The following is a 17654-nucleotide window of genomic DNA, read 5'->3' on the forward strand; positions in this document are numbered from 1 at the left end:
TCTCAGCCACGGCCCATGAAACTTTCAGCCGTGACCCATGAAGCTTTCAGCCACGGCCCGGTGGTGACCTGTGTTGTTAGCACCTATCATGGTTAATTTTAACCTTAAATAAAATTAAAACTACTGAAGCTAGAGGGCTTCAATTTAGTATGTTTGATGATTGGAGGGTGGATGGTTCACATATCAATTTGCAGCCCTCTAGCCTCAGCAGTTTTTATGATGTGGGGGCGGAGAGAAAAAGTGCGGACGGACAGGCGCGTAGCCATCTCAATATTTTCGTTTACGGAACATTAAAAATTAGTCGCATGTGAGAAAGAAGACGCAGACTGGAGAAACGACATAAAATTTGACGGACTCAGAATAGGCAAATGAGTCTGTTGTAACCAGCACATTAACTCTAGATTGCAAAGCTTACTCAATAGAATGTTCCATATATCTAAAGAGAGCGAAAGATTGGAGTCAAATTAAATCTAAAAAACGTATGTCGTGCGATCCGGCAATGCACAAAGAGATGAAATAACATTAGCATGAGAAACATTTAGGACCAGTGATATCCAGTGTAGGTTCTATTGAACTGGAATTTAGTGACAAACAACCGCATCCCCCTCCCTCCCCACCCCCCGAAAAAATAAAAGCGAATTAAAACAATAAGATTTAGAAACCAAATATACTATAATAAAAAAATATAAATATATTCTGTATTTGTTTAGTGCGTTCTGTAGCACTCTACGGACATAAACCTTGGCATGACAGTGATGCTGTCTCTTGATATTTTGGCGATTCGAGAATAAAACTTCAAGAAGGATATTACGAGTCAGGTTGTATGACAGTTATCCATGATACCACTAGGGAAGTTACGGAACATCCATATGCAAATGAGATAATGATGTAAGGGAAATGGGGATGGCTTGGACATGTCCTTCGCACAAATCCTGGGAGAACAGCACGTGATGAACTCACCCGGGCTCTGTTGTGGAATAGAGGCTGCAGATGAGTGGAGATTCATGGAAGAGAAAGCACCGGAAGGGGAGGCATGGCAGAATTTCCAAGATCATTTACGTCCCACGACATAAACGGTGAAGATGTATACACACACACACACACACACACACACACTACACACACATATCATATATATATATATATATATACTATATGTATAATATATATTATATATATATATATTTACATAATATACATATATATGTATATCTATATATATATATATATATATATATATATATATATATAATAAATATATATATACTATATATCATATATATATATATATATATATCTAAATATATATATAAATATATATATATATATATATCCTAATAATTATATATATATATATATATAGTAATATATATAGTAAGCATGTATAACAACATATATTTATATATAAATGTATACACAACACACACATACATATATATAATATATATATATATATGTATATATATATATTTATATTATATTATATATTATATATATTATATATTTATATATATACACTTTTGTAATATTATATACTATATATTATGTGTGGTGTGTGTTGTGTGTGGTGCCTACATGTATTCATATTATATGTATATGGGTATATATATGTACGTATATGTGTATGTACATATATGTACATATACATATTTTAATATAATTTGTGTATCTGTGTATGAATATGCAAAATTAGGACATTTCTGAATTTTCCCTGCGTTTTCGACCTTGGGTAAGAAACTGTTAAAAGTGTCTCTGGAGAAGTCCACAATGTCTGTTCTATCTTCCGAGCATGCCTCCATTTAAATACGACGTCAGCTCCTTTATTCTCTCTCATCCACATTTGGTCAACCAGCATGAGGGTCTTCACCAGTGTCCTTGACATCTACAGGCATTATGAAAAGGCCTGGTATGATGCCCTCTTGGATAAAACTGTCTGCCATACATGTTCTTTCTCTCGTCACGTCGTTACGAATCTCTCTTCTTGATTTCGTTTGAAGGGCACAGTGCTTCATTGGTTTTAGCTTTCAGTAAGAGAAAACTATTGAGATGGCTATTTGTCTGTCCGTCCGCACTTTTTTCTCCGCCCTCAGATCTTAAAACCTACTGAGGCTAGAGGGCTGCAAAGTGGTGTGTTGATTATCCATCGTCCAATCATCAAACATACTAGATTTCAGCTCTCTAGCCTCGGTAGTTTTTTTTTTTTATTTAATGTTAAAGTTAGCAATTTTCGCGCTACAGGTAAAGCTATAGGACAGGGCACCTTCGGACCGTGGCTGAAATCGTCATAGACCGCGGTTCACGCAGCGTTATATGCTGCACAGAAAACTCGATTGGGCACTTATATTGTATCCACCATGGATCTGTCATCATTTCTTCCGTCAAGAATTATGACTTACGATTAAAGTCACCACAACCGTCATACGATACTTTACGCTTCATTCCACATGAAGCTTACAACTCTGAATCCTCAATACTTGTCCGTCTAATTTATTTCCAGAATTGCAGATTTCTACTGATGATTTTTAAGCTAAGACCTTAACTAAACTCTGAAGTTAGACTGACGAGCCTGTGAAGAGCAATTGGAAAGACTAAATGACATGACCGAAGACCGGCTGAATTTGCGTTCAGTTAGTGATTTGTTTTCCGCGTATACCACTTTTGCTCCCTATTCCAAAAACAATCGTCTTCGAACGTTCATGGATTGAACGTGTACTTTCAAATAGCTTTGCACTTTGTGTGAGCAGACGTTCCGCTATTAATGACAGAGTGTAACTCATTTTCATCGCCGATTCTTTTCTGTCTTTCTCGAACTCCAGGTTTTTGCCTGAATGCTAAGGGCTCTCTCCTGAGCCGCTAGACTGCCAGTCACCACTGCTTATCTGCGCGTGCAGTATCATATTCACAGAGTCTGTGAACTTCATACTAGTCGCTCACAGTATATATAACTAGAAGCTCCATTCAGCGTTTCTTAATGCTTTAGTTTAATTATTGGTCGCATGCAGAAAGGCATCTTCCTGTGGTAAGAGTCCATTGGCTCTCTCTCTCTCCTCTCTCTCTCTCTCTCTCTCTCTCTCTCATATACAGAGAGTATATCTTAGTTTTACCAGACCACTGAGCTGATTAACAGCTCTCCTAGGGCTGGCCTGAAGGATTAGATATTTTTACGTGGCTTGGAACCAATTGGTTACTTAGTAACGGGACCTACAGCTTATTGTGGGATCTGAACCACATCGAGAAATGAATTTCTATCACCAGAAATAAATTCCTCAGGTTCGCATGTATAGAATAAGGTTTACTGACAGTTTTGAAGCTTAATGTTTTCGTTATCTACTGTTGGTCTCCATACGCTATATATACATACCTGAACTTAGTTACCAAGGGACCATTGAGACCTACCATATTGGTAGTGAGTGAATGAATATTCCTCGCAGGCGTGACCCAGAAAACCAAAATATATAAACACACGCACAAGTATATAAGATATGATATAGAAACATTTCATATCATCAGGCGGATCCAGCTATCAACCTCTAATAGAAATCAGGCTTCATTTCATAACATTTAAGATGAGAAGGTTAAGCTTACTATTGAGACTAACCATGTTTAGAACAGTCTGCAATGACGTCTCCGATGATATTATGCCTTTAATACTTTTACCAGCCCTTATACGTTTCTGGGCGCTTATTCACTCACCTCAGCTTATAATAAAAGAGGCTGTATATGAGTTAATAGCAACTATAGAGATTGTGAAATATTAAAATGAAAATGGCTAAGTAATGAGGCTTGACTATGGTCAATACAAAAAGGGTTGCATTTTATATCCATATATATTATATATATAATGGATATATGTGTGCGTGTATGTGTGTGTGCTTGTGTGTGCATGTGTGTGTGTGTGTGTGTGTGTGTATGTGTGTATTAGTCGATGATTGTTACCTTCGAACTTTAAATTGATCTTGCCCTGTGATAATATTGATTCTAATCCGACATTGTATAATAACCACCAATGTGTAATTTAAAACATACTTCGATCTGACCTGAAATTCTGATTAACATCAAAAGAAATTTTAAAAATACCAAAATATAAACTGCATACTATATCTTAATTGAAATGTAGCAATGTACTCAGTTCAAACATTCGACTAAAAGTATATTAGGATTTCGCTAAAATGTTCAGCTCTTGACCTGAACATTTTACATTAATATTAGTATTTTGGTGAGCTACAACCCCACACCACACCATCATCCCGCCTCGCTCGTCCCCTCTCTCTCTCTCTCTCTCTCTCTCTCTCTCTCTCTCTGTACAGACACCCACACACGTATGCATATATATATATATATATATATATATATATATATATATATATATATATATATATATATATATATATCATATATCACATTACCACGGAGTGCTAAAGTGATTATAATCATATATGTATATGTAAATATATATTCATATTTATATATAGGCATATATATATATATATATATATATATATATATATAGTATATATGCGTGTGTGTGTGTGTGTTTGCGTGTGCATTATACTCTCCTTGAGCCGTGATCTATATATCTGGATTTACAAATCCTTTTCTCATTTTTCCCTTTGGTGTTAGATATATAGTATACATATAAGATAAATAGATGATAGATAAGATAGATAAGAATAGATAGATAATATAGATGATAGATAGATAGATAGATAGATAGATAGGTATTGCGTGTGTGGAGTTTCCCATATGTTTAGAAAGAGCTCCAGGCTGAATGTGTTGAAAACTTCCGTTCACATCATACAGTTACAAGTACGGTAATGCCATCCTTGAGTAAATCTACACAATAACTGTATAAATACTGTTTCCTTTGAGTGTTGAAGCAAAGTCGAAATTGTTCTCTCTGTGTGTCGTTTTCTGTCTTTATGAATGAAATTTCAGTAAGGGAATTGGAAAAGTAAGATGGAACCAAAGTTGGAGAGATTGCTAAGCAGAGAAAATGAATGGAAGGGCAAAGAAGGCTTTTTGGTGTCGTCTAAAGGTAAAGTTCTCTCATGTGAAAAGACCCTTAATAAGAATAAGAAGAAATTCTGCAAGCGCCTCTCATTTACCATTACTATTCTTTTTCAGAGGATGAATCCTATTCATATGGAATAAGCCCACGGGGCCCAATGACTTCAAATTCAAGATTCCAAAGAATATTGTGTTCATTTGAAACAAGAAACAGAAGGTAATATGAAATACAGGAAAGAGATTTTAGTTCTTAGAAAAGAATAAATAGATTATCAAATTACCGAACATATAGAATGAAATTTAAGGCGAATTTTAAGATGCAAGAAGAGTTGCAGTAAGATAGCACTGCATTGATTCTTCGCTTGAACTTTGAGGTTCCAGTTGTACGAAATCCTCAGGGAGGCTGGAAGTTCCACAGTCCAACGGTGTGATGAATAAAGGACCTCTGGAATTGAGAAGTTCGACAGCGAGGCACATTTACTGAGTAATGGTACTGTTGTACAGCAATACTAATCGCTCTCGGCAAGATAAGAGTAGCAGGGAACAACTATGAATGCGAAAGATCTCTGTTCAAATACACCCTGTAGAAATTTGACATATAAGAGACCATCCATCAGTGGTCCAAGTCGTAACTGCTCATGTTAGGTAACAGAAACCTACCAAAACGAACCATTCCGTCTAAAAAGAGATGAATTTCTGGCAGAGGTAGACATCCACACCCGAGAATGGTATTATAGTAAATGAAGTACAAATGAGCAGGAAACGTTGCATTGATTTTATCACTGTTATAAATGTATGAGTCTTCACGTACAATACCTAACATCCGTGTGTCATTTGCTGATACTTTTATCAGATGTTTCTCCAAAGTTACACTGAGTATGATTAGCGCTTCTGACTCATTTAGCAGAGTCCCATCCACTTGAAAGGGACGATGAGGTGGAAAATCAGTACGAGATCTAATAATCAATAACGTTTTCGTTCTACTGGAGTTCAGTTTCATAACCAACCGACTACACAATTCCCGATTGAGGCTGAGGGCAGCTTCATGTGTTGCATCATGAGCATACTGAACAATCATGTTTTCCAGGCCAACAACCGTATCGCTTGTATACGCTAAAAATAATAGTAGCCCAAGAATACTACCCTGCGGAACACTGGACACAATAGGTCTTTGTTCACTAAATCCCATCAACAATAACTCGCTGCTGTCTACTTATAAGGAAATCTGGAAGTAATCATAAAACATACCCACCCACTCCAAGATTATGAAGTTTTCATATAGGTGCCTTATGATTGGCTAAATCGGAAGAAGCACCAAAATCCATTTGAATTACTCTTCACTCAAAACCGTGATGAAGGTTCTCTCGTAAATGGCACGTCAAATCGACAAGAGCATCACGGGCACTTAAAGTGACTTAACATGTATTTTTATTTGCAGATTTGGACAATACAGGACAAATAGAAATTGGCCTGTAGTTACTACCGTCTGCAGATATGCCACTCTTCGGAACAGGCACTGCATCACAAGAGTTGCGCTCGTCCGCAAAGATGCAACAACGACCTAAAAATCTATCGAATCGACTAATCCATGGAGACAAAACAATAGAAACCATTTAAAAAAAAAAACAAAGGAAAGAAATCACAAGGAAATTCTCCACCCAAGCTATCAAGATTCTCAAGAAATGTCTTAAATTCTGCTGTAATAGGTTCAGGATGACAAGTATCAGCGAGAGAGACATCCTCAGCTGATTGCTTAGCTTCAGAGGTGTTCAATTAATTACGGGTATACATATGCACAAAAATATACACATTCAGAAGTACACACATTTGTGTGTGTGCATATACTATATATATATATATATATATATATATATATATATATATATATATATATATATATATATACGTATGTGAGGTATACATATATGTGTATAACTGAATCACGAAAGTTTGGAACGTGATAAATGCATAAATAAAGATATAAGCCATGAAGAAAGATAAACACTTTAGTAGCTGCAAGATCTTTCGACTCACGTCGAAAGATCTTGCAGCGAAGCCAGTGTTTATCTTTCTTTCGAGGCTTATACCTTTATCTATACGTATATGTATATGTACATAAATATAAATTATAAATACATTGATCACGGGAAGAATACCGGACTCGCGTTCAGCAACACAGCATACATAGCAGTTGAGCAAGGGTGCGAAGAGCCACCAACTGAGATGAAGACTAGGGCATGAGGCCAGCATCTTCATCCCTAGAGAATTTCTGAGAACTGGAAAGTACGGACTACCCTTTTGGCACAATCAGCCTTAAAGCAGAGAGGATTTATTTTGTATATATATATATATATATATATATATATATATATATATATATATATATATATATATATATTTTTATATTTATATATATATATATATATATATATATATATATACACACATATATATATAATATATATATATATATATATATATATATATATATATATATATATATATATATATATATATATATATATATATTTATATATACAGTATATATATGTGAGTGTGTGTGTGTGTATATTGTGTTTGTATAAGATAGCTGTAGAAGTTTAATATGCATGGTTGGGCCGCTTCTGTAATGATTGCTACAAAGGTGCCCTTTTCATGCATATGTAATCTTATATAGATACCTTATACAAACACAATATATAATATATACATGTATATGTATGTATATGTGGTATATATATATATATATATATATATATATATATATATACATATATATATATATATATATATATATGCGTGTGTGTGTGTGCATATATATATATATATATATATATATATATATATATATATATATATATATATATATATATATATATATATATATATCTGGGAAGGAACGAAACATTTCTTTGAAACCCGAAGGAAAATAAGAATAAAAACTAACACTCGAGTAACATTGCGATCAATAGTATGATGACACCGCAGATGTGTCATTGTAATAATAATAATAGTAATAATAATAATAATAATAAAAGTCGTAATTGGGGCAGACTTTGGGAATCTCGGTAGACATGAATTTTAGGACGAAGAACATCCAAAGAAAATTATTTTTTTACGTTTAGTTACAAGTCCGGTAGCATTTTCGAAAAATCAGCAAGACATGGAGACAATAATAATAATAATAATAATAATAATAATAATAATAATAATAATAATAATAATAACAATAATAATAATAATAATAATAATGCAACGATAGAGAAAAATAGTTACCACTTCTACTACTACCATTACTCTACTACTGCTACTACCACTATCTATGTAAAACAACAACTACTACTACTACTGTCTGTTATAACTCTCAGTGACACTTCGATAAAACTTGTCACAACCGAACCAATTCTTCTATAACGACCGCCTTCTTATTTCGTAAAAGGACTTTCGAAGTCCATCGTTATCGTCGACGGAGACATGTAGCAGCTGAATTATATCGTCATTAATCGATACATTTTTGCGCAGAAGTATCTTCCTTCTCTCCAGCGCCTACAAGATGCTATCGCCAACGCTATGAATTTCGGATGCGAATGTGGTTGTTGATCTATGGGTGAGATAGAGCCCCTCTCATTATCTCTCTTCAAATTCCCCTCAGAATGGATAAAAAGTCCACGATGATACATATATCGATGCAGAATACTAATATAACTATTCGTATCCTTCCTTTTTCCTTGGAATGTATCCGATAAAATGAAGACCTCCAGGATCTGGTATGAAGTGGTTATTGGAAGAGTTATTCAGTGAACTATGGCGACGTGGCTTCATAAATCAAATGATTCATACGAATATTATTTTCACGACACTCCTACCTGGCAACCAGTGCAGAGGATCGTCAATCTCTCTCTCATTTTTTCTTGTTCCTCCTTTTTAGTGAAACTGTCAGTTCGTCCTGAGTAATAACTTTACCGATCATAATTGTGTCCTTCAGCACCGATTCTATCCTCTGGAAACGAATCGGGTTAGTCTACGGTTCCTGTATAAGTTCACTTCTTCATTTCTTCTGTATTCCTATGATGTAAACAACGTAATTTTTTGTAGTTTCCATCGTAAAATCAGTGGATTATACAAAACTCTGCTTGTAAGGCCCCGTAGTTGTAATTTGGTGTATGATATACTAACTTACATCCCTATTTACATACATCATATATACATACATATATATATATATATATATATATATATATATATATATATATATATATATATATATATATATATATATATATATATATATATATATATATATATATATATGTATATATATATATATATATTATTATGTATTATCTAAAATATATTATGGTACTAGGTATATATATATTATATATATATATATATATATAGTATATATATATATATATATATATATATATATATATATATATATATATATAATCACCATCACTATCGCCTCCAACGCCGTGTACCACCTAAGGGCGTTCCTGAAATGCCGCCACTCGTCTTTCCCGTGCCTTCACTCATACAGCTCAACATAATAATTCCCATCCAAGTAGGCCTTATTCACCAGTCTGGCATCTTCAGAGGAGGTGCGATGTTCATATCGAGACACACTCAGTATATATATATATATATATATATATATATATATATATATATATATATATATATATATATATATAGTATGTGTTTTGTTTTTTCACTCTAAAATTGTTTCCAATAGCAAAGACGGCTCCAGTATACAAAGGCAAAATTCATAACCGCGTCCATCCATGGTATGGGCGCATGTGGTACCCATGTACTGAGCATGTGACTGTTAAAGTTTGCGGTCCTAGTTCAGGGGTGATAGTCATACGCGCACATTATACCTAATTTTATGTACTTGTCTGTTAGCATACGTAATCTTATGAGGACTTGCCCTTAAAGTGAGTGGAAGACTAGAAAAAAAAACGAATCCAGCGAACACGAGAGAAAGAGCCTTTTCTCTGATTGCTAAAAAACTTGTAACAGAATAATAAAATGGTCAGCTGGCCCCAGTTTTTCAATAAACGAGTTTTCCTCTCAAGTCCTAACTTTTCTATTCTCATCTATGGGCCTCAGGTAACGCCGGTAATTATTTCCCGATCCCCGACGCTGTTTAAAATGAAATTTGGCCTGGCATGATCCCGCTAAAATCTTCGCTCTTCATTCGGGCAAAGATTTTAGTATAGACTCATGTTAACACTGGATATTTTTAATTGATTGATCTGGCGTTGAGAGCTGGCGTCACAGTACATTTTCATCGCAGCAAGAAAAGTATTTGTGTAATCGTAATCTGTTTTAAATTTCAATTTTATTGTTATTTGAATCTTGCAAATTTTTCTTATTCATACGGCGGAAACAGCATAAACTGCAGATGACGATTTTAATATATATAAAAAAAATAACAGGCTACATTCACAATAAAAATATAGAGAACATTGCAATGCTATGATAGAAAGAAGAATTCCATTTTGAACAAATAATTCAATGTTTTATTGGTAAAAAAGATTTGACCTTAGAATGGTGGATAATAAAAATTGTTTTAAAAACCCAGCAAACGGCCAATAATGATAATGATAAAACGTTTGAATTGCATTAACTGTAGGAAAAACACCAAATAGTTCTAACTATTTCTAATTCTCAGCAGGTCCCTATCACTACTACTAGTACTACTACTCCCTAATTCTGCTGTCGCAGTAGTAACTACTCCTTGTTTACCAGATATTTCTGTTACCCTAATAAATCCTTTGATGATTACATGACCTGTGAATTTGGGAGAGCGCGTGCAGAGTAATTAACTGCAATGTTCCCTATGTAAATGAAGTATCTTATTTTCGACCAAATGACATTACGATTTTGGAAAATACGAGGTAATGATATTTCGTGTCATTCCGTCATGGCGTCCTCCTTTCTTTCTTTCTTTCTACCTGTCGCTACAGTCACACAATCGTCACTTTGCCTGGATTTTTAACCGACATCATCTCTCTAGATTCTCGACCTCCGTCATTCTTTAAGGATTTTTGACCGCCGTCATTCTTTGTGGATTTTCGACCGCCACAATCTCTCCAGATTTTCGACCGCCGTCATTCTTTGTGGATTATTGACCGCCGTCATTCTTTATGGATTTTCGACGGCCATCATTTCTCTGGATTTTCGTCCGCCGTCGTTGTCTATGGATTTTCGACCGCCGTCATTCTTTATGGATTTTGAACGGCCACCATGTCTCTAGATTTTCGTCCGCCGTCGTTCTTTATGGATTTTCGACCGCCACATTCTCTCCAGATTTTCGACCGCCGTCATTCTTTATAGATTTTGGACCGCCACCATTTCTCTAGATTTTCGACGGCCGTCATTCTTTGTGGATTTTCGACCGCCGTCATTCTTTATGGATTTCGACCGCCACAATCTCTCCAGATTTTCGACCGCCGTCATTCTTTGTGGATTTTTGACAGCCACAATTTCCCTATAGATGTTCGATCGCCGTCAATCTTTGTGGATTTTCGACCGCCGTCATTCTTTATGGATTTGACCGCCACAATCTCTCCAGATTTTCGACCGCCGTCATTCTTTGTGGATTTTTGACAGCCACAATTTCCCTATAGATGTTCGATCGCCGTCAATCTTTGTGGATTTTCGACCAACATCATTTTGTTAATTTTCCAACGCTCTCATTTTTGTGGATTCTCGACGGCCACGATTTTTCCGTGCATTATCGACCTCTATGCTATATTTCTTCCTCCATTATTTTTTATTTCATTTTATTCTATTTATTTATTTTTGAGTCAGAATTTTGTTCCACTGTCTCCCTCACTTATTGTAGTCATGATTTTCAGCATAAAGGATAAATAAGACCGGCAACCTCATGCCTTTTTCTAGCCCAGGAATGGGAGAGGGAAGGGAGAAAAGCGGTGCTTAACCTCGAAGGAGCAAAGGACCCGCCCCTTAAAGAAGGGAAGATGATAGGGGAAAAAAAATAAAAAGAATAAAGAGAAACTGACGCTGTGTAGCAACCGGCGGTGGTTCACGATGGCAGTGTTTATTCAATTATCCGTCATGATTTTATATTTATATTCATTTATGTATTTGCTTATTCAGTGATTCCATTTTCTGTAGGCAATTAAGTTCATAATTTAGCTCTTTGATCCCAAATATAGTTACATCTTACGCATAAAATTGACCTATATTTAACATTCGAATTGCGCAAGAAGAACATTTTCCCACAACTATTCCATATGCATATATAGGGAATGTGCTCAAACAGATATGCGCGCGTAAATATATAAGTATGAAAGCTCATATCCACGAGTAGGATCATTTTCCGACTGCCCCAATTGCCTTATTGTATCAAGAATATTTTTTCCGAGATCAAGAATATTTTTTTCTGTATATTTTGTAAATAAAAAATTAATTAATTGTGTGAAAATCCCGCAGGATACTGGCGAATAATGTGCTTAAGGTAAAGATGTTTCATCCGGATATATTCCCATGAGAATTGTTCATTGCTTTTGTTAAACACAGACGATTATAACTTTTATGAATAACTGCATATACATCGCGCATACACACACATATATAAATAGGTGCATACTTGAATATACATATATATATATATATATATATATATATATATATTATATATATATATATATATATATATATATATATATATATATATATATATATATATATTATATATATATATATATATATACACTGTATGTGTGAATTTACATTCTTATATGTACACACATTTACATTAGAGTTATGCTATTTTACCCCGTACTGATATATATATATATATATATATATATAATATATATATATATATATATATATAATATATATATATATATATATATATATATATATGATATATATATATATATATATATATATATATATAATATATATATATATATGATGGGTAGACACATAAAATGACAGATAGATAAATATTTGTGCGCGCGCTCGCGTGTGTCTTTGCGACCATTTGCATGGGTAGGTTATCATGCCGATAGCGTTCTGTCAGTCGTGAATAGCCGACTCCTGAAGTTTAAGGTAAGTTAATTTACCTGAGATGAGGCCGGGATTACTCATCTGCGTCAGTACCTACTCACCAGTGCTTTGTTTCATTTATTCCTAATTCCAGTGTTTTCTTCCGCTCCTGAAATCATTGCATCTGGAAGGTAGCCTGAGATCATCTTTGTAATGAGTGATCCTCCTAGATTCTCAACAAAGAATCCTTTTTCGCTCGAAACGCTTCTCTTTCCGACATCGGAGAGGGTCCAATCTTGCAACGATCACCGCTGTTACGAGAATTTGAGTCACCTATTCTTTAATATCTCAATTTTTATTGTTTATCTTCAACCGCTGCTAATTCTAAATACCTTCCCACTACGATATCGGCTGAAATTTTCTTTAACGGTGAATTACAGTTGTTAAATTACCGCGATACACTTATTTTTAAGTCATTCATTAAATATGGACAATTTTCTTTGCAGTACATTGATTACCGCTTTTTATTCTTTAATTTATCTCTTCAAACTAAGACATGACATCAGTCACATATGTCATGTCTCATTTCTAACGCTCGCAATAGAGGAGTGAAGGCGATGTCTGTCTAGGGAAGTTCTTGTACAACCGTGGCACTCATTTCCATGCCATGGATATCACGATCTCAGGGTTACCGTCTACTCAAGAAATCACCGATAATGAGGAATGCGTTGATTTTTTATCCACTTCGTACACTACCACCACCAATATCCTGATGACCGAAATATTTGCGAGTGTTGCAGAAAAAAAAAAATGTCAGTGTAAACACTTTACCGGCCTTGATTTGTGTAGTATGAAAAAGAAAAGATGTTTATTTATTCTGCATTCTCGTTCATTTGAGTTACTTATTCCTTCCCAACATATGTCTAAGTGTTACAGAGCAAATATTCCTTTTCAGACAAAGTAGACTCAGAGGAAGAAAATAATATTTAATCAAATGCCATAAAAGGCGAATGGTTCTTTTATAAACTGCGCCCACCCAGAATCCACCCGCGAACAAATGTGAGACTTAGTTTCATAAAACAATGATAACAAATACATGTACAGTTTGGTTTAATCAAGTAATAATAATAATAATAAGTAGTCTTAGCTAAAGGAAACAACAGTAATACGATGATAAACTTAATAAAATCAATTTCTTACATCGATCAAAATTTTTAACTCGCTACTTTAACTAGAGTCTTGCGGAGAGGGAAGTGGCAGTTTGGAAGTCATTCGCAGATTGGGGATTATATTTTCTGTAGCCTTCACTTCGCGAGATTAAAAATCAGATTCACTTCTCGTCGACCTGAAATCATCACGAAGCGTCGCGTTGTCCCCCTGTTTCCGCAGATTACAAAAATGAACGGACAGGCATTAATGTCAATGAGATCGGTTTATCAGTATTTGTCTTTCTTTTAAAGGACGCTCTCTTTTGTGTACCACTGAATAACTTGCCTTCAGCATCGAGAGCTGGAAATTCAAGAAGATGAAAAAGGCAGCGAGAACGCCGAGAGAGACCCCGACATGATCACATCTATACTTAGAAGAAAAACAGCAGCGCTGCTGTGTGGCAGCGGCTGCGACCTGTCAGCGCCGAGGCTTCCAACTCGAGGCCAAATTCCGTTGGTCAGTTCTGCTGCAACTCCTTCCGTTCGTTTTATTAGAAGTCTTGCAAGAATTCTTTCAGCGCGAATTTAGTCCGTTTTTATATGTATACATATATAATAGACACAGGTCGGTTAGCGGTCTCCTCTCAGTTGGCATGGAATTGGGATTCCTTCAAAACTTGACCATGTTTTGACGAGCTTTACTTGACAACGGCCTTGATGACACCGGAATTTTAGTATCAGTTAATGAAATAACTTTTGTTCTCTTGGAAGCACGACGAATGATAACATTTTTCCCTCGGCCGAAAATGCTTTACCGACGTCGTTTTATTATGATTATTATTATTATCATTATTATTTGAGACTAACCAGAGGCCGCGGCGAACGAGTTGAATGGCTGAGTGAGAGGGCGCGAGAGGAACACGGAGCGGAAATGAAATCCCGCGGCACAAGCAGAGACTTACCGAAGTTCATTTTCGGGGAGACGCCTCCGATGGATCCTTATTATTATCCAGACGGTAAATTGGCCCAGAAACGTCCTTTTGGCACGACGAGGCTTTTGGGATCTTTTACCTTGAGTGCGAGTTGTCCTCTGGATCGGGCTGTCCCGCCGCACTGGCCACTTTCACCACACTGACACCCACCACCCTAGGCCGCCCACCACCGCCCTGGTATGTGGCTCCAGCCTCTATTACCAGAATCAGATGGTACAAACCCAATATGGTCTTCCCTTATCAAATCATTGCCTCCTTTCCATGTGCAAACACGGAAGGCGGCCACTCGAAACTTCCCGCGCAAACGCAGAGGCGACGAGTGCCACGAGCTGATTGGTGGGCGGGGTTCTGGCGCGCTCTGATTGGCTCCCTCCCCGCTAATGAGGGGAGTGATCGCTGCGGTTGGGGGAAACAAGGGAATCTGGACTGATGTTGATCGTACGATGATGCTCCTTTTTGAAGTGCCATTATTTTTCGAGATCGTTGGCGAGACACCTATTTGCATATCTTACCAAGTTTGCGTCCTCGAGAGCGGCATTTAAGTACGGTAACAAGATGGGGCAACGGTCAAACAAGGCGAAGTGAAGATCTAGCGACCGCTGGCACTCGGCGGCTGGAGTCAGTGTGTCGGCATCCCTAGGAATGACATTGTCGTGGCTCCCTAACAAGAATGGGCGGCGAACTCATTGATTTTCGGATGAAATGGAGCAAATCTAGAGCCAATACAGACCGTCATTGTCCCATCATCGATGTATTATCCCTGCCATTTACGCTATGAATCCCCTTCAGCAGTTCAATACCAACAGGAAAACCTCGGTAAATAAAGCCAAATGAGAAGGGGGAAGGAGGGGACGCCTTCTTGAGCTCCCCCACTCTTCCCCCTCCTCCCTCTTCCTCCTCCTCCTCCTCCTCTTCCCCCTCCCCCCTCTTCCTCTCCTCCTCCTCCTCCTCCTCCCCTCCTCCTCCTCCTCCTCCTCGTCCGTCGTCGTTCATATCTTGGACCTCACCGGAATTGTGCGACATTATCCCGAGTAAAGCCCAGTTTTATTGTTTCTCTCGTTGCCGCCACTGAAGTGTCCCGATATTATAACTACGAGACCTGCTTATTCGTTGTGAACACAAGCGATGGATGGAATGAGTGTCACGGGGAGCGACGGAGAGAGAAGGGCGCAAGAAGAAGAAGAAGAAGAGGAGGAGGAGGAGAAGAGGAAGAAGAAGAAAAAGAAGAGGAGGCGAAGACGAAGACGAAAACGATCTCCCTCAAACGCCGCCGCCGGAAGGCGAGCGAGTGTTGGAGAGCAGCAGCTGGCGAGGGAGAAGCCGCGTGGCGGAGATCATCTTTAGTGTTAATGAGGCGGCGGCCATGTAACGTGTTTAGAACACCATCACAGGCAGATGAGAATCACGATTTAATTACTCCCTTCTATGAGGGTGGGGGGGTCGGGGGAAGGGGAGCGGGGCCAGAGGGGAGAGATGCCAGGAGCTGGAGGGCGAGGATGTCGCCGAGGAAGTATCAGAAGCGCATAGGATGGAGGAGGAAAGGCGGAGTAGGAGTAAGAGAAGGAGAAAGATATGACAAGAAGTTGAGGAGAAAGACTTCATTTATTCTTCCTGTCGTTATTTTCCCTCTCTCTCCTCTGCTCCCTTCAGCCAGGGGGAAGGAGAGGAGACACAAGAGGGGAGAGATCATGTCGGGAACAGCGCATGCACAACAAATCACGCATGAATATTTAATTAGCAAAGTCAATGCAAACAGAGAAAATAAAGCTGTATATTGACAAGTAAAAACCCAACATATTACCGTGACACAGGTAAACAACGTAACTATCAGTTCGCAACTGATCAAGCAGCGCTTCCAAAGCCACGACTACCTACAACTACCACCACCCGGACTACTGTCACTCTGAAGATGGGAAAGAGAGGGGGTCGCAAATCCCGAGGAAACCCAACAAGAAAAACACAGTCGCTTCGGTCTTGATTGAGACCAGTCAGTCGATCGAACTGCCAAAGATAGAAGAAGTAAAGAAGAAGAGGAGGAAGAAGAGAAGAGAATGCGAAATAATGGAGCGATTGGGATGCCTCGCGGAATCCATTCCAGCCGGCGGAACGAGAGAGGCGGAGAAGAGAACAGAAGACGACAAAAGGAATTCTTCAGCAGAAGGCTCAAGAGAGGAGGCCCCAGACTCCGGCAGGAGGATGTTTGCCTCATCATCTTATTTCGCCGAGAAAATTAATGCTGATTTATAGCCGTCATTTCCCTTCTCCTCACCACTCACCTCCTCCATAAACCCCACACCCCCACCCCTCCTCTCTCTCTCTCTCTCTCTCTCTCTCTCTCTCTCTCTCTCTCTCTGTTATGGTTTAGCATGATTTAGCTGGTACTACCTCTAAGGCGTGAAGTACAGAGAGGATTTTCCATGATGGTATTGTTAGATAGCTACAAGAAAATTGCCTAACCATTTTATTTATTTACGAA

General features: G+C 37.3%; 1 protein-coding gene across 3 annotated transcripts in view; it reads right to left on the minus strand.

Annotated features, from left to right (window-relative positions):
* The window catches only part of LOC135221704 (dorsal root ganglia homeobox protein-like), a 172345-nt gene extending 156958 nt beyond the window's left edge, over positions 1–15387 (minus strand). For all 3 annotated transcript variants that reach the window (XM_064259477.1, XM_064259466.1, XM_064259458.1), the window contains exon 1: positions 15149–15387. In XM_064259477.1, coding sequence (XP_064115547.1) covers positions 15149–15158 — 10 coding nt within the window. In that variant the 5' untranslated portion in view covers positions 15159–15387. The remainder of the gene's footprint in view (positions 1–15148) is intronic.
* Positions 15388–17654: the final 2267 nt, after the last annotated feature.

Source organism: Macrobrachium nipponense, chromosome 20 (genome assembly GCF_015104395.2).
Source record: "Macrobrachium nipponense isolate FS-2020 chromosome 20, ASM1510439v2, whole genome shotgun sequence".
Lineage (NCBI taxonomy): Eukaryota > Metazoa > Arthropoda > Malacostraca > Decapoda > Palaemonidae > Macrobrachium > Macrobrachium nipponense.